The 25,345-nt window shown below is 41.9% G+C and overlaps 1 protein-coding gene across 1 annotated transcript in view; it reads right to left on the reverse strand.

The window, feature by feature from the left end:
• Wls (Wnt ligand secretion mediator) overlaps positions 1-25,345 on the reverse strand; it is a 102,166-nt gene that overhangs the window by 35,339 nt on the left and 41,482 nt on the right. The window contains exons 3-4 of the mRNA XM_026409362.2: positions 4,893-5,017; positions 82-243 (exon numbers count right to left, since the gene is read on the reverse strand). Coding sequence (XP_026265147.1) covers positions 82-243; positions 4,893-5,017 — 287 coding nt within the window. The remainder of the gene's footprint in view (positions 1-81; positions 244-4,892; positions 5,018-25,345) is intronic.

Genomic DNA, 25,345 nt, shown 5'->3' on the forward strand with positions numbered 1-25,345 from the left:
ACACACACACACACAAGAATTGGTGGTGTTCTTGGCCAGTGTTTTAGTGCCCCACCTGTTGGATCAATTACATTCACTCACCACCAACCGAATATCCTTTATCTCTCCAATCCCGACGTTGATTTTCTTCTTCTCATTCACAGGTAGCCGGATGTTTAGGAGGTAATACTTGTGAGCCACAGACCCGATTTCCATGAATGGCAAGACGTCACACTCATAGTACCGGCCCTCATGCTCTGGGGTCTGAGGAAGAGCACCGGGTTTGAGGCAGGTCATTAGTTCCAAAGGACTGTGCCTGAATTCTCATACATGGGCCTTGCGTCACCAATTTTAAAAAGCACATTAGCAGGGAACACTGGAGTCAAGGTTTCTACCCAGCTACCCCCACCTCAAAAATAAATATATCAGTCACATTTATGGTAGAACCAAACACTTCAGGTAAAAAGCAGCAAACTCTCTCTTCACACCTTTCTCAGCTCTTCAATCCTTGGTAGAGTCTCGCATCAGATCACTCTGAGGGTCTACCAAAGGCTAAGAGAGCTTTTCATTTGTGCCACATCATGGGAGACCTCTGAGGCTCTGTGGGACAGTCCACTCTTTAAACACTCTGGAATGTTGAGAGCCACAGCCAAAGAAGTCCCCCACATCTAGCTGATTGGCTCCTCTGCGGTGATGCTCATTGGGCTGTTTCCCTGCCCTTTCAGACCACGGAGCTGCTCATTGGGGGACTTCTTTGGCTCCACCCACACAACCCAGCCAATCGGCCTCAAGAGCAGGAGGATTGTGGGAGGTGGAGAGGCTGGTGTGGCTGGAAGAAGCCCTTGCTGAAGTCCATTACACTCTTTATGATGGCTGATTATTTTTATGGTGAAGTACAAGAAGCTGAAAATATCTTTTTTTTTTTTTTTTTATTGATCTGACAGGAAAAGAAGTAACCCAAAGAGCTTGTGGGATTTGGGGAAGACAGAAAGTCTAGAAAGGTAATAATGAGATTAGTTTGCTAGTGATGGCCACTCAGAATTTCCGCCCTCCCAAGCTTCCTGACAGACTAGGAGGCAAGATGGTAGAAGGGAGCTGAAATTCTAAAAAGAAAATAAGTCTGGTTTCTGGAAAAGACTTCTTGGATTTTCTGGGCAGCAATTTAAGAGAGGACTGCATGGCACACAGTGTTGGGATTTCAGGAACAGGGCACAGCTTGCTATTGAAAACTAAATTCTGTGCTACCTCTCCAGGCTCCTGGCTACGTGTGCATGGAGAGAAGGGGGAGTAGGGGTCAAACGTGGGTGTGTAGAGGCAGGAGCTTCCACAGGCAGGGACTGTCCCCTGGGTAAGGCAGAAGAAGGTCTGCCATCAACACTGGATTTATGTGCCAGCTTCCGTGTTTGCTTAGCACTTCCTGATCGAGGAAGTGCTACAGGGGAGACCTACTTTGTCATTCCTAAACCTGAGTTAATTCACAGGACCTCCAAAATCTGTCATAAAATTTCAGAGCAAAAGATCCACTTGAAAGTCAGAAGGAAGAAGATAGTAAGGAGTCTATAGTCAGGCATGTGAAGGGCTCTGCCCTTCTGTGATCTTGATGGGTTCCTCACCAGACAGTCAGAACTTAGAGCACAAGAAACAGGCAGGGACACAGGCCACTCTTGGCCCATGTGGAGGGACAGCAGGCAAATACCTGTTTTAAATGCTTCTTCTTCCCTTCTCCACCCAATGCAGACATCACTAATCATTCATGATAATCAAACTTCTAAGGTGTGGGGGACTCTTATTAGACACTATCAATTGATTTAAGTTGACAGATGAGATTAAGGAAAAAAAAATACAATAACTAAGTTCTGTGGAAAGAATTTTGCTTCTATTTCAAACTTTGGATGTAGGTTGGATAATTCTCTCTACATAGATGGTATTTCCCTCCCTTCTAAGGCTTACAAATCAGGCAAGAATTAGGGCTCTGTTGGAACTACTAAAAATACATTATGGGCTCTAATTCAGCCTTAGATTAAGCTGCATTAAGGAAGCTGATTACCCTCTGTGGTAACAGCAAGAGGACAGTTTTCTGATGTGTCTCCAGTCAGGGTCTTATTTTATTTATAGAAATTAAGAATTTGAGGAGGAAGGTAACAAAACATATGTAGTATGATACCATTTGATGTGTGTCTTGCCCATAGTCTCCATTGGGCGGAGGACCCAGGGCTTTCAAGCCCAGTCACGCCATGTTGCCGCCTCTGGTTCTGATGGGGAAGACACTTGAATGTGGCAGAAAGAAAAAAAAAATGCCTGCCTTGGTGAGACCCAAATGCAGGTACTGTGCTCTGATGGGGACAGTGCTAAGCTGTAGGCCAGGGGGCTCCCATTCTAGTCCCGACCTTATCCCTGGCTGGGTACCCTGGGACACTCCACCTCATTTGGCCTCACTTTTCTCCAGGTAAAGCAAGAAATTCAAATAAGATGATCCCTGGGGTCACTGATTCCCTGCTAAGGGTCTCTGGGTATCAGTAATTCCCTGTTAACACAGAGAGGGCAACATTACCACCCATGAGACAAATTTACTCAAGTTCAGTCAGACCATAACATCTGGGCTTCTGGGAGCTGGTCTGCCTACCTATATTGGAGACAGATTCACTGTGTCCTGTTAGGGCTTTTCTTTCCACACTGAAGTTCTGTTTCTGCCAGTATTTAGGGCATTTAAGAAAAAAAAGATTCCTCTTTCTCCCTCTCCCTCTCCTTCCTCTACCCCTTCAGTTCTCCCCTAGCTCCAGCATGAGACTGGCTAATTAGGACAAATTACAGCAGGTGGAAACTTGACTCTTTTTTTTTTTTTTAAACTTCACAATCCACAAGGGACTGAAAAGCTTTCAAGCAATTTCTCATTTAATCTTCAGACTCAAGACTAAATTTCACTGCAATCAAAAAGCATGGATTTGATGATTCATTTCCTTCACACCTTTCAAGGTTTAATATCTTTCTCGAAAGGGATCAACACAGCCTAAAGATAATTAAGCAACTGTCATTAAGAAGCGGTAGCAGGGAAACACCCCTCCCCCCTCCCAGTGTGTAAGGAAAGTGAGAAATGACATTTCCCTTTTCTGAGGATGAAATTCCATATCCAAAGCCCTCTGGCTTATATTCAGCCTGTCTCTCCTCGGAAAGATGCAATCAACTTGCAAGGACAGTGAGAAAGGTTTTAATTAATTTCCTCCATTGCATACAAAGATCCAAAAATTTTAGCTATTCCTCTTGCTAGCTTCCTCTGGGTTGTCTTTCATCTTTTACCTATCAATTGCCCCCAGGGCCTTTTCAGAACAATTCCAGATGGCTGTTTTTTTGTGGGGGGGGGGTCTCCATATTTAGTGTTTAGCAGAGCCCTTGGTCCTATCACCTGAGATTTTGGTTCAGAAGATGCCATGGTCTGACTGACCCTTCTAACACTCAAGCTGAAATTTAATTGTTGGAGGATGTTTGGGAGGTAATTAGGTCTACAGGGCTCTATCCTCATGCATGGGTCAATTGTGGGAATGGGTTAGGTATTAGGTTGATCCTCTTGTTTTGGGCCCATTTTACCCCCTCTCTGTATCTCACATATGCTTACCTGTTTTCTGCCACATTTTGGTGCAGCACAAAAGACTTTGCCAGACATCTGTGCCATGCCCATGGACTTCCCAGCCTCCAGAACTGTGAGTCAAATAAACTCCTCTTGTTCATAATTTACCCAGTCTGTGTTATGCTCTGCTATTAGCAGAAAATGCCCTCAAACAGTAGTTTTGATGTGTGGCCTGGGAATCTACATTTCTGACAGGCTTGCACTTGATATGGATACTATTGGTACTCAATTGGCACTGTGTGTAGTTCTAGTCTATGAAGCTTGGAGGAGGAAGACTTTGTAAAAAGCAAAGTTAGGAAAGGCCACTGTTAGGAAAGGAGAAGGATTAAAAGATTAAAAGTGGAGGAGGTATTTATAAAGCTATCCAAGTCTTTCAGGAGCAGCTGATTTGAAGATTTCAAGTGAGAAAAGACATAACCAAGAATGTGCTTCAGTGCCAAGTTTGGTCTCTGCTGTGCTTCATGCACAAAGAAAAGGTCAACATTGTTCACCTGAGGAGACATCAGAGCTCACTGAGCTGTTGATGCCCTTGAGGAATAAGAGTAAGGCTAACTCTTTGTGGAGACTTTCAAAAGTGAGAGGGTGGGGGAGGAGGAGACCCCAGGGCAGCACTTGACATTTGAAAAGGTCCCCAGCTAATTCTACTTTGGTCCTTAAACCATTGAGTCCCACTGTCCTTTGGTGCTTACTGACTCAATACCTGATAAGGAATCTAAAATCTTTGTCCACAAGAAAAGGTCTCCCTACTCTCCATGTAGGACAATAATTTCTTTCCATGAGTGGTTGGATTTTTCTGGAAGCACTAGAGAAGGGGGATTCCTAAAGAAGGGTCAGATGACCAGGAGTTCTTAATGAAACTGAATTTACCCCCTTGGGTCCTTTGTCTGTGGTGTCCTATGGGACTGTTGATCTTCATACCTGCACATTAGCTGTGGTGGCACACAGGTGCATAAAAAAACTATGTGGCAGACACCAGTACTGTTGCAATATGAACAGAATCTCACCCCCTGAAATAATTGAGCCACATTCTTCAAACCCTTTCAGCTATGTTCCAAAGAACCAGTTGTTTTATGGAAGTATTTCTGGGAAACAACTAAAGCCTTTGTAAGGACATGAAATATCTACATTGCCCTTCTCTCTAAAAGAAAAAAAGACTAACGGTTAACCTTTGTGGCTCAAGCTTGCTAAAAAAAAATGATGGACACATCTGTGTCGTGTAAGCAAATATTTCCCTATACTTGGAGACTGAAGAGAAAGAAACTCCATCAACTTAGACATCAAGGTGTCTTACCTTGGGGGAGGTGAAGGTACATTTGAGTTTCCGCGGCACTCTCTCATGGGCCATTTCAGTCCATTCAGCAAACATGTCATCGCGGTATGCCAGGGACACATCCATGGAAACTTCTGCATTTTCTCCTACAAGTGAAAGGATGCACAATTCAGAAATGGATTTTGGAAGAATAGTTTGAAAACACTTAAAAAAAAATTCTTACAGGCTCTGCCATGAAAACTGACAAGACCAAAGAGCTATGTTAGGTTCCTATCAAATTCCAAAACTGAAGACCTAAAAGTCATAGGATTAAATTCTAAGTAGGATTTTGTGTCCCCTCCCATAACCACTCTTCCAAAGTCAAGAGCTGCCACTTAAATGCTTCTAGAGAAAGGGGCCTCAGGCCTTCTGAGACAGTTCCAATAGTGAGATGATGACTCACAGTCAGAATTCATCCTTCTGTAACTTGAACTACTAGGGCTAAGTCTGCTCCTAGGAGCCATATGGAAGGTGAGGTTCTTCCTTCTTCCATAAAGAGTGCCTTAGGTATTTGAAACCCACACCTCATCTGCCCTTGTTTTCTCTCCTCTCTGAAAAACATGACCAAGATTTTCAATCACCCTGCTTTGGTTTGCGTGTGGGTTGAGTACGTCCCCCAAAGAACACCTGGTGTGACAGTGCTGAGGTGGTGGGGCCTTAAAGGAAGGTCGTTAGGTCAGGGGGGCTTCACCATCAAGAATGGATTAATGTTGGTCTTACAGAGTGGTTTAAGTCTTGCAGAAGTTTTAGTTCCCTTAAGAACGAGTTGTTATAAAAAGGAGGGCCTGGGCCCTCCCCAGCCTCTTGATTCCTGACTCATCAAGGGATCTCCTCTTGCACGTACTCTCCCACCCCATGGTGACATGCTGACAGCCCCATCTCGTCATGTAGGCAGAGTCTCTCACCAGAGGCTGAACAGGTGGGGCCATCCAACCTTGAACTTCCAAAACTGTGAGTCAAATAAACCTCTTGCTTTATTTGTTATAGCAACAGAAAAGGGACAGAGACCCACTCTGAGCCACGTCTTATGGCCTTTCAGTGCTCTCCTCTGGACACACATGGGTCTGAAAGGTCCTTATTAAAACTAGACCCAAGAGGCTCTCAAATACAGGATCTGCTATTTATCTAACATTCAAAACCCCTTCTTTGTATTGTGGACAAAGTTAATGTAGAAGACAAAGGGTCTTTTCAAATTTAAGGACTTATACATGGACAGAAATATACTAATGAGAACATAATTAAAAACCAATGCTCAAATACTTCCATATCAGTAAGGACGGTGAATGGGTTTACCTCACTACTCTTCATTAAGGAGAGTAGGTTAGTAAGAATTTCATCTATCCATTTTGTCTATTTTTTACTATGTTGAGCAAGTTCAAAAACAGGGAGGACTTTAATAAGAGAAAAACAGAACAAAAACAAAGCACGAACCACATTTCTAAAATGAGTAAGCCAGCTTCTACTGGAGTTGAGAGACTGGGATCAATTCTTGGCTCTGACTATTCAGCCTTTAAGTCAGTCTCCACATCTGGACTCCTGGACTCCATATCTGTAAAGTAATAGTAATACCCACCTCTAGGGTTGAATAAGAACTAAAGGAGATCAAGTGGGTGGAAGTGCTGAATGCTGCATGGTAAGCAGTAGGTGCTTAATAAATGTTTGCTGAACTCGAACACATACAAGTCACAAGGGCAGCAGATAAAAATAACTGCTATCTGGAAAATTAGGGTTTTCCTATGAACTGGTCTACTGTGGCTGGAAGCTGAATCATTTCAATGATTTTATAGATGAGAAATAGATGAAGTAGGGTTTCCTGACAGCCAAAGCCTAAACTTCCACAGAGGGAATATTCTCGAAAAGTGTGCCAACATGTGTGAAGGAGCCCCAAGTCATTCAGAATTTGCAAGTGCCTGGGCCGCAGAAGGCAAGTGACAACAGGGTGGCTGAGGGAAGGTCCCCATATAGAACAGCTGAGTCCTTGGTTCACATTCATCTTCTCATCTCTGCACAGACCAAGAAGAGACTGGGCTTCAGGAAGCCAGGCAATGCAGAGACCTGGGCAAGAGTAAGAGTCTGTATAAGAAACAGTGACTCCCAATTGGCAAAAAGCAGTGCTCAGAGTTTGGATATGCCCTTGGCTAGGGGCCAGACTGGTTTCAACTGCTCCCTGCTTAGCAGCCTCAGTGATCAACAGGAAGAATTGGTTGGAGCTCCCCTCAGAGAGTCAAATACTAGGAAGGTACAAGCTCTTCACTTCTAACACCAGGATTAGGAACTGGGAACTTTGGAGATATTGAAGGGGCACTGGGAGAACCACTGGACTGGAGGACAGATCTAAAAGGCTGCAGAAGTTATCTGCTCCTGTGGGTATCAGCAGCAGTCCTGATAGAGTGCTCGGTGGGTCAGTGGGGTTTCATAAGAACAGTATGGGTCGTAGACACAGTCAGGATGGGTCCTTAATCTGGGGCCCACCCTTTAAAGGGTTCTGCCTCTGTGTGGTTTTCTTCATCTGCGCCTTTCCTCACAGGATGCAGGGCTGGGAGGCTGGGGTGTCTTTACACAAGCAACAGGCCCCTCTCTGTGGGGCGGAGCCAGGGGGAAGAAAAGGGCCCAGGGTCCCACACTTCTAGTCAGTCACATTTTGACATAGAAGTCCAAGGACTCCAAGAATCCCAAATGCAAACTTGGCCTTCTAGTTCATCATGAAGGGAAATTGGAGAATGGAACATGTTAGCCTGATTCATCACTTTTAAATATTTAGACATATGGTGGATAGCCTTCTCTGACACTCGCAAGAGTGGGCCCCACAAATGTCGGTGGGGTCTGCTTAGGTCTCAGGGAGAGAGAAAAGAAGAAGGCCATATAGGCTTACTTCCTGGCCTGGCCCCAGCTCCAACCATTAGTCTAATCTGTTGAGGATTCTCAAAGGAAAAACAAAAAAATTTTAAACACTATTTTAATGTATAATTACTTTATATTAAGCCCCAGTGGCTTCTGGGATTTCATTTAAATTACTTCATTCAATTTTCCTAATAACTCTATGACGTGGACAGGGTTATGTCCTTTTAATGAATAAGTAAGGTGAGGTTCTCAGATATTAAGTAACTTGCATAGAGTCACACTGCTGCTGGCAATACGGACAGACCCATTCAGAACTGCCTCAAAAGACAACCCATCCATCATTTCAGACCCCCCCCTTTTTTTTAAATTTTGCAACAAGAGTATCTACAATGGTTGACTTGTTTGACTACAGAAACTGCTTTACTGTCTATATGTACTCTATAACATCAGGTGGTAGGCATTGAATATATACAATAAATTTATTATTAAAGAGACAGTCCTCATTTTTGTATCACTAATGTGTGATAAGAGCCCCCCAAATCAGTCATGAAATAATAATATTTAGAGTCTTTAATAAAGAACAGTAGCTTCCAATGTCAGGTGCTAACCTGTCTGAACTCCCTCCTTCAGTCTCACCTCCACCCTCTGAGGAGGAGGTTATATAAATTGCCCAAGTACACATGGCTAGTAAATGGAAGAGGCTGGACTTCCACTTCCATCTGGATCACTCCAGAGCCCCACTGCCCTCCAGTACCTTTGCTAGTAGAAAACAGTCACATTCAAAAGAAACGAAAGAGCTGAATGAGCATGCCTAGAAGAGCCACTCAACTCCAACCCCACACAGGTCAGAAATAGGCAGCATTCATGAGAGGCAGCAAAGAAAGTTCAAAATCGAGTCTAGAATCCTCCAGTGGTGCTAACCTTTCCATAAAGGGCCAGAAAAGGATGACATGATCCAAAGAGCTCCGAGCTGGAGGACAGGAAGGACGGAACTCCTGAAGTGTTCTGCCCCAAATGGGCCCGAGGTTGTAGGCAGACTTCTGAGTGGGAGGGGACCCTGACAGAGGAGGCAGCTGCCAACAGTTAGCTTCTGTCAACAGCTGTCAGATACCAGGCAGTCTTACCAGATCTTCTCATTTTTTTAAAAGAGAGGCCAGAAATTCAGATTTTTATGAAACATCTTCCAATTTTTTTATTGTCAATAATTCACTAAAAATAAAATGAAACAAATCTCTGCATAGGTGATCTCAGGGTCACTCTGAGGAGGAGACATCAAGATCTCTTCAGGCTCCCTCACCCCACATCACCATTTTTTTTCCCCATTTACCTCTCAGGTAAAGATCCCTCTAAAGCTTCCTATGACTGTCCAGTGAATTTCTGGCATGTTCTGCCTGATCCTCACTCACCATCTATGCACTCCCTGTGTCATCTGGAATACAGGCATTATTAGTTTCTGTGTGAGGAATGGAAGCCAGAACTCAGAAAGCCCCCACCCGGGAACACCCCCCTCCAGTTTTCCAAGAATCCTATGGTCTCAGAGCCTTCTGACATCTTTCATGGTGCACAGTAAAAATAGAAATAGAGTAAGAACACCCTGTTCCAGTGACCCTCCTGTCTCCCTCACTGGCCTGTATGGTATCATCCCTGGATGGACACTCAGGTTTCTTCCCCATTAGAACAGGAGACTAGGACTTACTGTCTAGGATTGTGTGATCATTAAATTAATTATTGCATGAAAATTGCTTTGACTAGTAATAAAAACATCAAAGGTTAGGGTTTTGTTTGTTTGTTTTTCTGGTACTGGGAATTGAACTCTGGTGTGCTCTACCACTAAACTACATCCCCAGCTCTTTTTATTTTTATTGTGAGATGGGGTCCAAGGCTGGCCTCCCAAGAGGCTGGGATTATAGGCAAGAGCCACCATGCCCAACTGTTGTTGTCATTTTATCAGAAAATGAGATTTTTATACCTATCTTTCACTCAAAATAGTTGCCAAATTTCAGCAACAGAAGTTCCCTCTATGAATTCAAACCTGGATCAAAAAAAAAAAAAAAAAAACAACTCAGAAACAGGAAAACAATGGGCAGAGAAACCCAGCAAAGCTTTGTAGTCGGCTGCCTGAATCATTTTCTCTTCTGCTTCTGATGGACTTGGAAATAAGTTCATCTTTAATGACTACATTGAGTGTAATAAAACACCAGTTTCATGACTTCTGGGATACTGCGTGGGCAATACTTCCCCCTCACACCCTCTAGAGATAATGAAGGCCATGGATCCAATTTGAATTCCCTGGGAGAATCACAGAAAGGCCAGAGCTACATCTGGCACCTAGAGAACCTTCCCTATAAAATAAGGACACCGGTTATACCAGTTCCATGGGATAAAGGTGCAAGGTATCGCATAAGGCACTTATGGATTTGCAAGATTTTCCACATACCAGACCTGCAGTTTGGGTATCTAAGTCCTAGGTCGTATGGACTGGGTAAGCTTCACCTATCTCAAATGGCTTTGGAGACATATTTTATTTGGTGGAAAATTTGTTCAGAATACTAGGAAGGGAAGTGTGGAAGGGCACTGTGGTTCACTACACTTACTATTTCCATCCTGTTATGGGGGCGGCACACTGACCTGAAGAAACCTGCACTCCAGGATTCTGTAGGAGCAGACGCAGACCGCAGTGTCATTGCAGGCAGAAAGATCCATGTTTTTCCATCCTGGGAATCATCAACTACCCAGTGTCCTTAGGGGGTCACTACTAATTACACTGCCTTGCCCTGCCTGAGCAAATGGAAAGTCAGAGAGAAAAGCAAGGCCTTCATATAAGAAAAAAAGTGGTAGGAAAACAAATAACTAGGAAAGAGACTAGGCATCCCTGAGAAACCTAGGGCAGCTGCTTAATGTAAACACATGGTCCATGGAGTGGGAGGGAAGGTGACTGGTGGCCTCAATGCAAGTCCCCAGAGTGCTCCTTACTTATGCTCCATGCACCTCTCCATGTCTGTAGTAGGTATTAAGCAGCCAGGACAGTACAAAGAGCTAAAGTTTTGAGGCAAACAGAGTTAGTTTTGAATTCTATGTTTATATCTGAACTATGTTGGATACATCTTAGTTTCCAACTTTGCAAGAAATAGAAATAGAAATAGAGGAACCTACCCTCTAAGGCTATTGACCACCTGGCATGTAGCAAGTTCTTAAAAATACAAGTGCCCTTTCTGGCCAGTCCCAGGATGGGTATATTGTTGAGCAATTAAGTGAAAATAAAGTGGGGAAAGAGGAGGATAGATTATATTAGAATAGAGATAAAGAATTTTTTTATGGTTGTAAGAAGCTCTTACATTACCATCGAAATCTTGACTTTCCTGGTCCCTTGCCCTGGGAAAAAAATTAAAGAGGTTTCAAAAAGGCTTATGTGCATTCCCACATTACATAGGGGAGCTGCCAGTCACAGAGTTTGTTTGGCTAACCTCAGAAGGAGGCCTCACAGACCAGCCTCCTCCTGTTCTCCAGGAGACATATAATCTGGGGTTATTTATGCCGCATTCCTTCCCCAATCAAAAACTCTCTGACCTGGCTTGTATTTTCTTGATGCTTTCAATTAAGGAAATAACAAAACCAACCCTGTCCTGTATCCAAGGTTAGGTCTGGCCAAAATGGCCTCAGCTAATTATAAATTTGGCCCTGGCTGTGTTCTTAAGATGCCCTACAGGCCTGGGTGTGAGCAGTTAAACCAATGAATGAGTGCAATTATTTCACAAACCAGCCTAATAGTTTAGTTCATACTACCCCTCTCATCTTTCTCCATCATGACAAGCATTTGCATTGTGGAGAAATATTTTCCACATATACGAAGACGTGTTTCTAAGCATCATCCAGTTCTCTTGCTATGTTCCATTGCATTATCTCCTAGTTGAAATCAACTATCTGTCAATGAAACATGACTAGGGACAAAGGAAAACATTGTTCATAATAGGTCCTTTGCAAAATGATAGCACTTCTCAGCTAGAAAACATCAACTCATTCACGTTGTAACCAAGACTACTACTGCGTCAAGGCTGCACAACTGGAAAGGGTAACTGGAACATCACTTGTTCTATAACCAAATGAATATGGAAAAGCTACACCTGTTTGTGTTTATGAGGTTGTCGGTTAGATCTTTTCTCTGCTACTCCACACACCTACCCAGAGGGACACCCATCTCCTCCTGGGATTCAAATCTCCCTCTCCAGTCCAGATTTCCCCTCCTGAGTTTTAAATCTATATGTTCACTTCCCACTGATATCTCCTTTCCCATGGTTCATAAAGCCATACCTCCCATTTGGATCAATTCTCTCGGCTAGGTGGCTTTCCGATTGATCTCCTTTCTCTTCATCAACATTCCCATTGTTCAGGCCACCATCATGTCCAGTCTTGAGGACCAAAACGCTTTCCCATTCCTAATTTTCACAATGACATGAGAAAGCTGATTTCTAAAATACCTTGATCTAAAGTGAAAACTGCTTAAATGACATAATAGGCTAAGGTATGGCAGCTGTTGAGCACCTTGGTTTCATCAAATCCTATGAGATTTTTCTCTCCTTTCACTCAGGCTGTCCACCTCAAATACAGCTTCCATCCCCTCCAGCCTTGGAAGATGGCAAGAGCTCACCTCTGGAGACAGCCAGCCAGCCTGGGGTTGCAGTCACCTTGGTGCCTTGCAACACTGGGCAAGTCACTGAACTTCTCTATCTAAAAATGGAGGTAATGGTAAAGCCCATCACTGAAACCTGGGAGAAATAATCACAGTCACATATGCCAAGCACTCTGCAGAGGCCTGCCATACAATAAGCATTCAGTAAATGCCGGCTGCTATTCCAAGTTTACACCTGAGGTTACTACCATTGTTGCATTCAGGGTCTTTACTAGCACATCAGAGTTTTAAAAAGTGTCCCCCTAGCACCTAGGAGGCACTGGGTTCAATCCTCAGCACCATATAAAAATAAATAAAGATATTATGTCCATCTACAACCAAAAAATATTTTTTAAAAAGGTGTTCCCCTTCAAAAGTGTGAATAGGACTTCTTTGGGCTGTAGATAGTGCAAGGTATCCCCACAAGTCTAACTCCTGCTCATCTTCTAGAATTCTATGCAGATTCATTCCCTGCCTTTTCTCACGCATCAAAACTCAAAGCAGCTCCCCTCCTCTTGCTTCAACAGTGCTGTTTGCCCAGAATTCTACCACTTATCCTTCTTCAGTGTGCATACCTATTTATTTGCATCTCTGTCCTACATACCTCCCACAGATTGGAGGATGTTGATCTCCAGGGACTGCCTCAGTTTTGTTCATAGTTATATCTCCCGTATCTTCATAAGAGATACTCATTAAGTATTTACCAAATTAATGAACAAACATTCTTTCTTTTTTTTTAAGAATAGTGGGCAGTTTGAGAAACTGAGGCTTTTTTAATATTTATTTTTGGTGTAGATGGACACAACACAATGCATTTATTTTTATGTGGTGCTGAGGATCGAACCCGGGTCCCTCTCCGGCTAGGCGAGCACTCTACCACTGAGCCACAATCCCAGCCCCTGAACAACATTCTTTTTCCTTCAAATATTCTTATAACCCTAAATTTCCTGTCACTCTATCATCTCTGTACCAACCAGGGAGTTTGCTCTATTGTAGTGACATTACACTTTCTTCTCTACATCTACCCTTACATAATCTCTCTCTCTCTCTCTCTCTCTCTCTCTCTCTCTCTCTCTCTCTCTCTCACACACACACACACACACACACACACAGAGCTCAGTGAAAGAATTTTGCTCAAATTTAGCCCATGAATCCCAATGGTCCCCAAAAAGAACAATGTACTGGGATACATGGATGGAAGTGATTCTGAGGGAGGTGATGTCTCCTTTTCCCTTTTCCCTTCTGAACGTGGGGATGTACTAGAGTTCTCCTTGAGAGGACCCAGGGGTTAAGAGAAGAGGTGGGATGCAATTCCAGGGGCTAGAAAGCAATGAATTATCTGACCTAGTGCTGCTTTAGGGTTTGAGGCTTAAACAAGAAAAGGATAGACCTTTAATGTCTGCATTATGTCCCCCAGTCCATAGGGATCAGACACTAGAAGGGACTTCTGGTAAGAGATTCCACCAAATAAGCTGAAACCTCAAACACTGGATGGACTAAAGAACTCAATTCATTCTTTCCCTACCAAACATTTTTAAGCCCCTCCTGGTTTTCACACACAGTAGTGGGGATAAAAAGACACATAAGGAAAGTATCATTGTCCTCAAATTGTTCACAGTAAAATGGGAAAAGGCAGGCATATTCATAAGGAAGTAGGCAGTTAATACTGCATTTGAAGTATATAGAAAGTATACAGTTGGCACTAAGAGATCAAGAGTGCTGGGTAGGGGCTCCAGGAATGCAGCGTAGAAGACATGACCTTCTGGATCACCTCATCCAGAAAGGGTGATGTTTACCTGTGAGTCAAAGGACTAGAGTTCACTAGGCAGCAAGCTATGAGAAGAAATTATGGATGGGAGAAGCTGCATGTGTAAAAAGTCAGGTAAGCACAAACAGCAGGGAGCAGTCAATTCAATATGGTGAGGAATGCAAGAGAAGGACTGGAGAGAATGTGAAGGCTGGAGAGCAGGAACAGCCTGAGCACAAAAGAATGAAGTTTGTATGGCCTGCTGTGGCATTCAGTTTAAAATGTTTAAGCAAGATTTTGTCACCTATGTGAAAAGCACACTGGGGGGCATGTGGGGGCAGTGGAGGGTAGTTAGAGAGCCATGGGGAGGCCTCCTGTATTCCAGTTCTCTATGTGTTTAACATGATTTAATGTCATAGAAAATACCTCCTGAAAGATATTTTCTAAGAAATTTGTTTTCCAAGGAATTTGAACTCAACAGTGAGCCTATCTTTTTTTCTAAAACAACAACAGAAATCAGAACCATCGAGAAACTGGCAAGTGTTAAAACACTGGAAAGCGAATGTGGCCACAGCTCTTTCTTATTTGACCATAATCAACACAAATGTGGAGAGAAAACAAATCTGATAGCCAAGGGAAGAAAACACACAGTGGGTGTCTTTGCTTTCTCCCCAGGACATCTTCAGTACACAGAGCATTTGGAATAGCTGATTTGATGGTTGTGAAAATCTACCTGCCCCCCTCCCTCCCTCCCTCTCTCCTCTCTCTCTCTCTCTCTCTCTCTCTCTCTCTCTCTGAATGCAATTAGAGAAGAGAGCTTCGTTCACACTGAATCTAAAAATAGACGATGGCAGAGTTCACCGACTGACAGCTGCCTTCTCATACAGCAACCAGGAAAGGAAAGGGATGGCTAATTTAACTTAACAACTTCCAAAACAAACAGTGCAGAAGGAGCACAGGATAAAGAGAAAACACAAAGGTCAGCTCTTCAAAGGGCTGGAGGAGGAATGGAGGGTCACTCTGTGGCAGTTTATTAGTCCTCCCAAAATTCTGATGAGACTGGTTAAGTACTCTGCCCAGATTTGCCCAGAGTCCTTTAGGCAAGAACTCAGGTGGGTGGAGCTGCTACAAGAATCCAGGCAAGACCAGGCAGAAGGGCCAGGACTTTCCCTAACTTTTTCATACATCACCTGGACACCCAGAGCTTAGAGTCATACTGTCTTTCTAGATAAGATAAATGTAAACTGTTTTATTTTTTTTTCTCCTCCTCCACCATATCTAAATTACATTCTACCTAGCCTGCGGCATTAAAAAAGAAAGAAAACAGTGATCCAGAAAATCAACATGGATCCTGCAGGGGGAGAGACCAGGTGTCTAAAAAGAGTTCAGTTCTAAAATGTTTTCAGTTTTCCTCTTCAGTCTGTCTTATCCAGGGAGGGGATTATGGTTAGGCTTCAAAAGAAACAAGGGAGTGTTGTGGACAGGAAGCAGATTCTCTCCGCAGCTCTCCCACAGATCTGTTGCTGGCTCTCAGGGCCACAGCCAGCTAAATGTCAGTTCAGTGCACCCCAGCAGTCCCTCACCACACTACCTCCATCGCCCGGTGACTAAGCTGTTTCAACAGCTGTGTTATTGCTGGAGTGAGGCCAGTATTATTCACACAGAGCATTTGTCTTATATGGCTTATGGGGAGAATTACTGCACTCAGAATTGGGGTTCTGTGGGCAAATGAGGTCCTTCCTTGATTAATCATCTGGGGCATTTCCTAAAGTTCTGGTGGCAATGGGATACCATTCTGCTGCTACCCAGGCTTCTAGAAGATGGACAGATTCATAACATTACAAAGAGGACAAGAGAGGCATACAAATGTGAGGGAAAGGAGCATTATGGACAAACATGACCCTTGGTTGAGCCATGGAAGATCTCTATTGCCCCTTCCTTGATAAAAGCTACCCACATCAACAGGAGTGGTAAGAAGGACTTCCTTTCCATTCTTCCATTCCCTGTCTTTCCCTTGAAATCCTTTCTCGGCACTTGCAGCTAACGTTAGCAACTCTGCTGACCTCTCCAGGCATCTCTCCACAGTCTTGCCCCTTAGCACCATCTGGGGCAGCACCCTGCCATGCACACCTTCCTTAGCCTGGGACTTCCCTCTCATGCCATTTATGTCCATATCACTCATGGATGTTCATGTCAATTGCTCAGCAAGTGGGTCCCGGTGGCTTGTCATCTCCTCTGCTACTCCACATTCCTAGCCTCTGACTCCACATTGAGTGCAGGAGGTAGGTGCTCCATTACTCACAGTTGAATAAATCAACCCACACTCCCTTATGCTGAGGGGTGACAGGAGACGGGAAAAGGTGTTTCCTGTGGGCGGAGGGAATTTCTATTTCTAGTCCAACTAAATCTGCTTTCAAGAGCACTATTAGGGACGCTGAAAGGTCAGAAAATAATCCAAAGAATTAATCAATGGGATGACACTGAATTAAAAAGCTTCTGCATGGCAAAGGAAATAAGAACATGAAGAGAGAACCTGCAGAATGGGAGAAAATCTTTGCCAGCAACTTTTCTGACAGAGGATTAATATCCGGAATATATAAAGAACTCAAAAACAAAAAACCAAAAAGAAACCCAGTCAAGAAATGGGCAAATGAGCTAAACAGATACTTCCAAAAGAAGAGATACAAGTGGCTTGCAAATATATGAAAAAAAAAATTAACATCTCTAGCAATCAAGGAAAGGCAAACAACACTGAGATTTCATCTTACTCCAGGTAGAATGGCAATAATACAAATAATAAGTGCTGGAGAGGATGTGGTGGGGAGGATGATACTTTTACACTGTTGGTGAGATTACAAATTAGCATAACCACTATGGAAATCAATATGGAAGTTCCTCAGCAGACCAGAAATGGAACCATTGTGTGATCCAGCTATTAGCATTTGTCCTAAGGAATTAAAGTCATCATGCTATACAGTACACGGATACCCATGTTTATAGCAGCACAATTCATAACAGCCAAGCTAGGTAACTAGCCTAGGTGCCCATCAACTGATGAATGGTTGTAGCATACGTACGCAATGGAGTTTTGTTCAGCCATAAGAAAGAATGAAATTATATCACTTGGTAGGAAAATAGGTAGAACTTGAAAGCATTGTGAAGTGAAATAAGCCAACATCAGAAAATCAAGGGTCATATGCAGAAGCTAGAGAGTGAAAAGAGAAAAGAGGGGATCTCCTGAAAATAGAAGGGTAGCCGTGGAAGAAGGGGACAAAGGGGAGGGAGGAAGGGAGATACTAGATGATGGAACTGACCGAATTATATTGTTATATTATGTGCTGGTGTGAGGATGTAACAACAAATTCCACTATTATGTATAATTATGATGCACCAATAAAAATTATAAAGCATTAAAAAAGAAAAAAAAAGGAGCCCAATTACTGCTGTCCCTTCTAAGTTCTCACCAGGCACCAGCAGATACCACTTTTTGATATTGAATTGACCTAAGAAATATGTGTTCTTATAAAGGCAGCATGGAATTCATTTAATTTATTTATTTACTATTTTGGAATTTTAAAAATAAATGAAACAATGATTCTTAGAAACTTGCCTTTTTGAGTGCAAGTTTCACCCGTACAGATGCTTGTCAGATAAAAACAATCATGGGCAATCTCACAACAAGGAAACAAGACCTGTGGTCAGACTGCTAAAGTCTGAAAGAGACTAGTGGATTTGGTGGATTCACAACTCTAGCTTATGTGAGTGAGCCACATGTTAGTAGAACTGCTGCTCCCTCTAGGAAGGCAGTTATTCATTGTACAAGGTAAGTCACTTTACACACTGTGTTCTTTCACTGAGTGTTGAAGTTGGATCCTGTACTGATGAAAGTTCCTTCTTATTCTAATATCTTAAGAAAGTAGAAATCAAAACAACAGCAGCTGTCTAATTGCCTTCTCTACCTTTAAGGCACTGGGGCAAAAACAAAGAACTGTAAACCATTCCTGCCCTCAGGACACCTACAATGGCCTTGGAGTGATAAGGGACAAGAATTTGAAGTTAACAGTTAACAAATGCAAAAGTCCCACAGCACCAGGTACCTATCAGTACTTGAGGAAAAAAAAAATACTTTGTCCTGACTATAAAAAGAGAAAAGTGGATTTCAACAGCCCCCCCTCCCCTCAACCCCCAGAATATATTTCTGCTGTTGGCAAGGAAAGAAGAGAGGAGATAGAAAGTGCATGCAGGAAGAGCCACCTACTAGAAGGGATCCCGTCTGTCTCATGGAAAAGCTTTGTTTCTGACAAGTTTCGCAGAGGAAAAAGTAGGCTAGAACAAGCTTTTTATTTCCAACCCACCTTTTCTTCCTTCCCATGAATGAGGAGGGGATACAAATGAGAGCAGGCAGCCAGGGAGAAAAATAATATGGCTGGTGGATCCTGACCTCTTGGATTCCTGCCAACAGAGAAGCCCGAGAGGCAACATTTAATTGTGGAAAAACCAGCCTGGCTCTCCTCTTATCTTTTTTCCTCTGTGACTTAAACCCACAATTACTGGCAACCCCTGGATTCCGAGTCACTCAGCTGGTGGTGGTGCAGTGGCTGTGTCTGTAGCTAAAAAGCAACAGGGAGTGGGATTTTACCTGCCCGGAAGCCAGCCCAGGGAGAACATGGCCCTAACCCAGGTTTAGCACTGCTCCCATTAAAAAGTTCACAGATGTCCTCCCATCAGAACACCTCCAAGTGAGAAGTCCAGATAAGAAAAGAGAAATGTGATTTCCAGCTGCTGTATAATTCAAAGGACAAGCGATGAGTTTCCAATCCTGAATTCTACCTTTTCATTTCAACACTAGATATGTGATTCTCAATTCCTCTTCTTAAGGATTAAACTTCCAATTTCTTAGTCTGGCCATTAAGGCAACTCACTGATGGGGCCCCTCTGTCTCTCGGGAGCTTGGATTTTTCTCTCCAATACGGACACTCATCTGTAGCCTAATGAATGGGTTCACTTTGCAGACAATGTGTTATTTTGCAGCATTTCACGGTGGAAAAACATGGGTCCTAGTCCTGACTTTCTCACCTGAAAATCAGGTGACCTTGGACAAGTCACCTTTCCTTTCAGTCTGCAGAGCTTTAAAATTTGTTCTCCAATAATGACCTCATAGAGAACAGGAGAGTTAACCTTGAACATCAATCGTTGAACATGCATAAAAGATGCATTACAAAGGTTTCTTCCCTCAATCTGAATGCCTTTGCTTGAGTTTTTATCTCCATCCAGAAATGTTCCCATGTCCTCACTCATGTCTTATTCTTTCCTTCTAGGCTGTCTCCAAAACATCTCTTCTCCCACTTGAATCTCTATTTCAAAACAGCTTAAATGTTAATATGTTTATAGTCAAATATAACTAAATCATGCCCCATGGGCACATTTTCCTAAGGATGCTGGGAATTTCTCTAGTATTTTAGGATGTTCTTCAATTGCTTAATTGATCACAACACATAATTTGGAACTCATGGGGCATACCTAAACTATGAATGTGGAACTTCTACCTTTGGATTTAAAACTGAGTTCTATGGATAAGCTACAGGGCTTAGGGTGAAATTATCTCACCTAAACTAAATATATGAATAAGGCCTATGCACATTTTTCTCCCATGTTTAAAGTCCTTGACTTGAAATTCATAACCACTGTCTTGAAGTAAAAAGGACTGCGACCAGCATCTACCTGGGCCTTGTTCTGAATACTCATCCCTGCCACATGTTTCTGGGCTTTGTATGCTCTCTCTAGAGCTCATATTTATCTTTTATATTCAAGTCCAAGAATAATAACTACTCTTTTTGACTGAACATATACTATGTGCCAAGCACTTATAAGGTAACAGCTTTACATGTATTATTTCCGTTTTGATTCTTATAACCACTCCCTATACGTAGCACTACTATTATCTCTATTCTGTAGATGAGGAAATGGGAGTTCACTGTAGTTTTAAAAACTTGCTTGCCAAAGGTCACATTATCTGTCAGTAGTAGGTCAAGGATTCAGCTCAAACCCTCTGGTTTGAAGTACTTAATCTCATGCTGTCATTGTTGCTCCAAGTTCCTTCAGTTCCCAGAACAAAATCAGGCTGCCTTTGGATTGTTTGTTTGCCTTTGTATAATATCACAAATTCCTACATCACCTTTAAAACTCCAACCTTCAAGACTCAACTCAAAAATTACCTTTCTAGTGAGTTCATCATTTCTACTGTTTTCATAGAATACTTTGGGCACTGAAGGCATTAGACATGCTGGTACAATTTTTTTCGTTCTTTCTCTCTGAACTAGACTGTGGGCTCCTAGCTAATTATTCTGAAAATATCTTGAGTATTGACTGTGCCTGGGACAATGCTAAGTATGGGGACATAAAGATAAACAACATGCTGTTCCTGCACTCAAAAAATTCAGTCTTGCAGGACAGAGAGAACAAAAGAAGGGCAATGGCATTTTTTGAAGCTATATTATAAGGGATAAGCATTTATCTTTCTTTCTTAAATCCTAAGCAAAATGCTAGCCTATAGAAGTCCAATAAGTAACAATTGAATGAATGAATGAGGTTGGCAAAGGGGATGAAGATGCAGGGACTTTTAAATTAAAGACCTACCATTCCATTATGAAAACTCTTTGAGATTATTTATATACTGACTCACCTAAAAAATGCTTCCTGTGTTGGTGTCTATGATACATTTTTTAATGTCAGACTAAAAATACACTTCCAGTACACCAACCCTGTCTGCCTACCCAAGGACTAGAAATGAACACAAGGTAACACGCCACAGAATAAAAATACAAAAATGTCACTCATTCCAACTCCAACTCTAAGGCTCATCCAATAAAGAAGCATCGAATCTCGCTGAGCAGGGTCTTCTCAACAGGTTGACATTTGAAAGTGTCTAAAGTCACTTATTTACAAAACCAAAGGGATACTTAGAACATTTTATAAAGCCAAAGAATCTTGAACAAGTCCTGGACTCTGAGCATCAGAGAGTTAAAAACAGATGGGAACTTAGGGGTCACCTAGACTAATTTCCCACTAAAACCAGGAAACCAGTCCCATAGCACTATCCCTAGACCCATGCAGGATCAAGTCTTAACATCACACACACTTATAACCCTTCTACTGCTCAGTTAGGAGTCTTTAGATAATCCTTTAACCTCCCCTATCTTCAGCTTTTTCATTTGGCCACAGAAAATTATTAACAAGATAAGAAGAAATAAAAACAAATTCTTCATCTGAGATTGGTTGGTTGCAAGCAACAGGATTTCACCTATTCTGGCTTAAGCAGAAATTAGCTAGAAGAATACTGGAGTATCTCAGGAAAAGCAAGGGCAGAATGTGCTGATGAGCTTGCGGGCTTGCACACACAGAAAGCTGTCGGAGTAAAGTCATCTTCTGTGGTCCATCATAATTATGCCACATAGTCCTTCATCCTCACTTCCTTCTTTGCATCTGATTTCTCTCTGCCAGGCAACTTTCTCTGCCATTCTGTGCATATGGAAAACTATGGCTGCCCTGGTGGGCCTCAGGACTGACCAGTTTAAGTTCTGATGGAAGTGGAGCATGAATTATTGAATCTCAATTTCTTACAAGAGAGAATGTGATTGATTCCCCTTGGGCAAGGGCCCATCCCTAGTCTGATTGATCAGCTGTGGCTGGAGACTGATCACACAGCTAGTTTGCCAGCTCAGTATGGGTGATAGAACAATCAGGGAAAAGTTGAGCAATTTCTTCAAGAAAAGGGCATAAGCTAGAGCCAAAGCCAACAACTGGCAACAGAGACAACCACTAACATCTCTGGCACAGAAGTATTTTGTAAGGAAAGCACCACCCAATGCAAGCTATCATTGTGGTCATCTAACGATCCTCATCAGTCACCTTCTGCTTGACCATCATTAGTGGCCGGGTTCTCACAACTTGTGGAGATCATCATTTCATTGCTAAACACCTCCAACTATTAGAACTCTTGTCTACGTGACAGCAACTTTAAGATACTACATTTAAACAGTTGCAATCTTCCCCCAAATCTTACCTTTCATGAAGGCATAATCTCACTTGTTAGGTCAGGCCTGGGCTTTTCTTTGAAGTCCTAATATGAATAACGGTCAAAGCCAGAAAGAGATTTGTTGGACAACTGTTTGAAAAACAACCTAGAGCAGAACAATTTAAAAAATCCCAGAATGTCTACTTTAAAGAATTATTACTACCTCTTTTACTAACACTGTTACTCCTAACTACAGAAAAAGAGGAACTAGAATCATCTAGCATTAATGCAGAAATTTGTAGGTAGATATTGGGAAAATGGGTTTTTTCCAATGTAGTCCTCACCACTTTCACTAGTAGAATTCTGCCTTGCCTAACAAAGGATTTTCCTACCCTTACCTAACTTCCTTTTGCTTTGAAAAGCATAACCCAGAAAATAATTTTAATTCCTTTTTTTTTCTTAACCAAAATAAAGGTGTGATTTCCTCATAAAAGAAACTCACAATAGCTATGTTATATGATTGGCTGGCATTTAAATATAGAAAAGAAGACCTAAAGTTAGAAGTTGAGGTAGAAACACAAATGCATCTTCTATATAGTAGAGGGTACCATTACACAATCTGCTACTGATGGCCGCTCTGCTGTTCACATTATGAATGGCAATGATGTCACTAGGTTTCTATTTTAGTAACCAGGGTATACTTGTTATGGATGCAAAGAGAATCTCCTCTTTTATGTTCTAAACTCAGAGCAGGAAATGAGACAGGTGGGTGATCTGCAGCTGTGGCACTATAATCAGGACCAACCTACCATGTAGTCTAGATTCTAGACTGCACCACATTCCCTGAAGTACAGATTGGGAGGTTTTTAAAAACTGAAAAAATGCCATTTTAGAAAGACCAGTACAACTTCTATCCAAGAATATGAGACTGCTGTTTGGTAGAAGACTAGCTGACCTGTACTGCCTGGAGCCAGCCCCCATCTGCACTCTTAATGTACAACCAGGAGATCCTGCTCTGGTTCCAGCCAACTGTGCCACGGTGGGCAAGTATCACTCCCTGAGTTAAAAGGTTTCTTTATCTGGTAAATTAAAGGACTGGTCCTTTAACTTGAGCCAATCATTAATTTGAAAATCTGACAAAAGCCATAAACACTCTTACTCCAACAATGAGTATAAAAAAATAGGACCAAAATTTTACATAGAACATCAGGGGGCTCATATAGCTCTGAACTCCACCTATTGAACTGCCTGAAGATTACAAGCTCAAGAGCCCTATAACATTTCTGCCAGTGCTCAGAGCCACCTGCAATAAGACAGGTGATGTTTGCTAATTACTTCTAGACTGCTCAACATTATAAATGAGTGTTAAGATGCAACCTACCTTATGTAATCTACTTCCTAATGTAAAATTGATCAACAAGCCAATGGCTGACTGGAAAGAGTGGAAGGGACTGGATATACCAAACTATAAACATTACAGACCAGATGTCCCTTATCCAAAATGCTTGGGAGCAGAAGTGTTTTGAGATATATATATATATATATATATATATATATATATATATATAATTTTAAATGTTTTGTATGTTCATAAGGAGATATGAGGATGGGACCAAGTATAAACATAAAATTCATTTGTTTCACATACACCTTATACCAGAGCCTAAGATCATTTCAGTCAACAGTCAATACTTTTAGTTACCTGTGTTTTAATTAGGATATAAAAGGTCTGGTGCAAAACTCTCCACTTACAGTGTCATATTGGCACTCAGAACTAAGTTTTGGATTTTGCACCATTTCTGATTTAAAATTTTCAGATCAGGGAAACTCAGGCTGTAATAAAAAATCCTGGAAAGATTTTGGAGGAGCTCTACTCTGCTTCTGGATTTAATTTCTTCATTCTTAAATAGATAATATAAAATCATTGAGCCAGACAGAGGTTCATAGTGATGCTAATAGACAGGGAGCTCTGTAGTGACTTTGTCTAAGTAATGTGCTTACAATAATCACACCCAGTGAAAACAAAGCCAAAGGTTCCCAAGAGCCTGCCAATACCAACATGTTCACAATGGTCAATTCCAAAGGAAGAACTGTACACATGTGCTAGAAGATTCCCTCAAGGGAAAGATAATCCATGAGTGAGAGAGAACAAACATGTCCCTAATCTTCTATATCCAAGGTTAAACATCAGTCTTTCCCATGACGTTAATTTCTTTCCATCTCAAGTCAATAAGACTGACACATACCAAGAAATCCTAGGTGCTAACCTTGGCTTGCAGGATGGGGGATTCACAATTTTATAGGAATGAAGAGATTGGTCATGAAGCCCATCTTGAACCCTGGTAACCACCTTCCCTTTTACCTAATCCTGAAAAATATCCTATTCCATTTAAGTCTCTGAGATCCTTCTGGTATATGTTGAGCTTTTTCAGCTTATCTTTTTGGGGAGGATAGGACAGGAGAGCAGAAAAAGCTGATTTTTTTTTTATTTCTACCTGTTGACTGACTGTGGTAACATGAAGAAATTTAAATGTAAGTTTTAAAATCTTGTGATACTGGCCTATGATGAAAATGATCCAATTAGAAATATATCTTATAAACAGAAACTGTAAGAGGCTCATGAATCAATCCCTCTTTGAGGAGGAGTGGAAGTAAAGGCTGGGTGAGTGAACTCAGGATTGCTTTTCTGTAGTTACTAAAACATGGAAATCCAGTTGAGTGACACTCCAGATGACCTGCTCCATCATATTAGTCCAGTTCCCCAGGTGTATGTAATTCCATGTCCATAAAGTTCTCCCAGAAGCATCACTAAACACAGAATTAAGAAGCTTGGCTAAAGGCCAAAAATTACTTCCCGAAGGGATTCCTTGTCTTCCCTTCTTCTACAAACTCACCCCATTTTAGATAATGTGAGTTTATTTTTAATAATCAACAGATTATTTCTTTTTTCTTTTATGATGGTCTTCCCTTGATATCTATCTAACACTCCATGACCAATGCACAATCACGGGATGCTTGGTCATCTAACTTGAAAACGTTTTGGTTAATTTTAATGTCATTCTAATTATTTTTTCACTAGAAATGCTTTCGGTTTGGAGAAAGAAAAATCACTTGCCACTTACAAAAATAATTCTACTGCTTAATTTAGTCATTCACAGTTACAAGAG

This window comes from Urocitellus parryii, chromosome 11 (assembly GCF_045843805.1).
Source record: "Urocitellus parryii isolate mUroPar1 chromosome 11, mUroPar1.hap1, whole genome shotgun sequence".
NCBI lineage: Eukaryota > Metazoa > Chordata > Mammalia > Rodentia > Sciuridae > Urocitellus > Urocitellus parryii.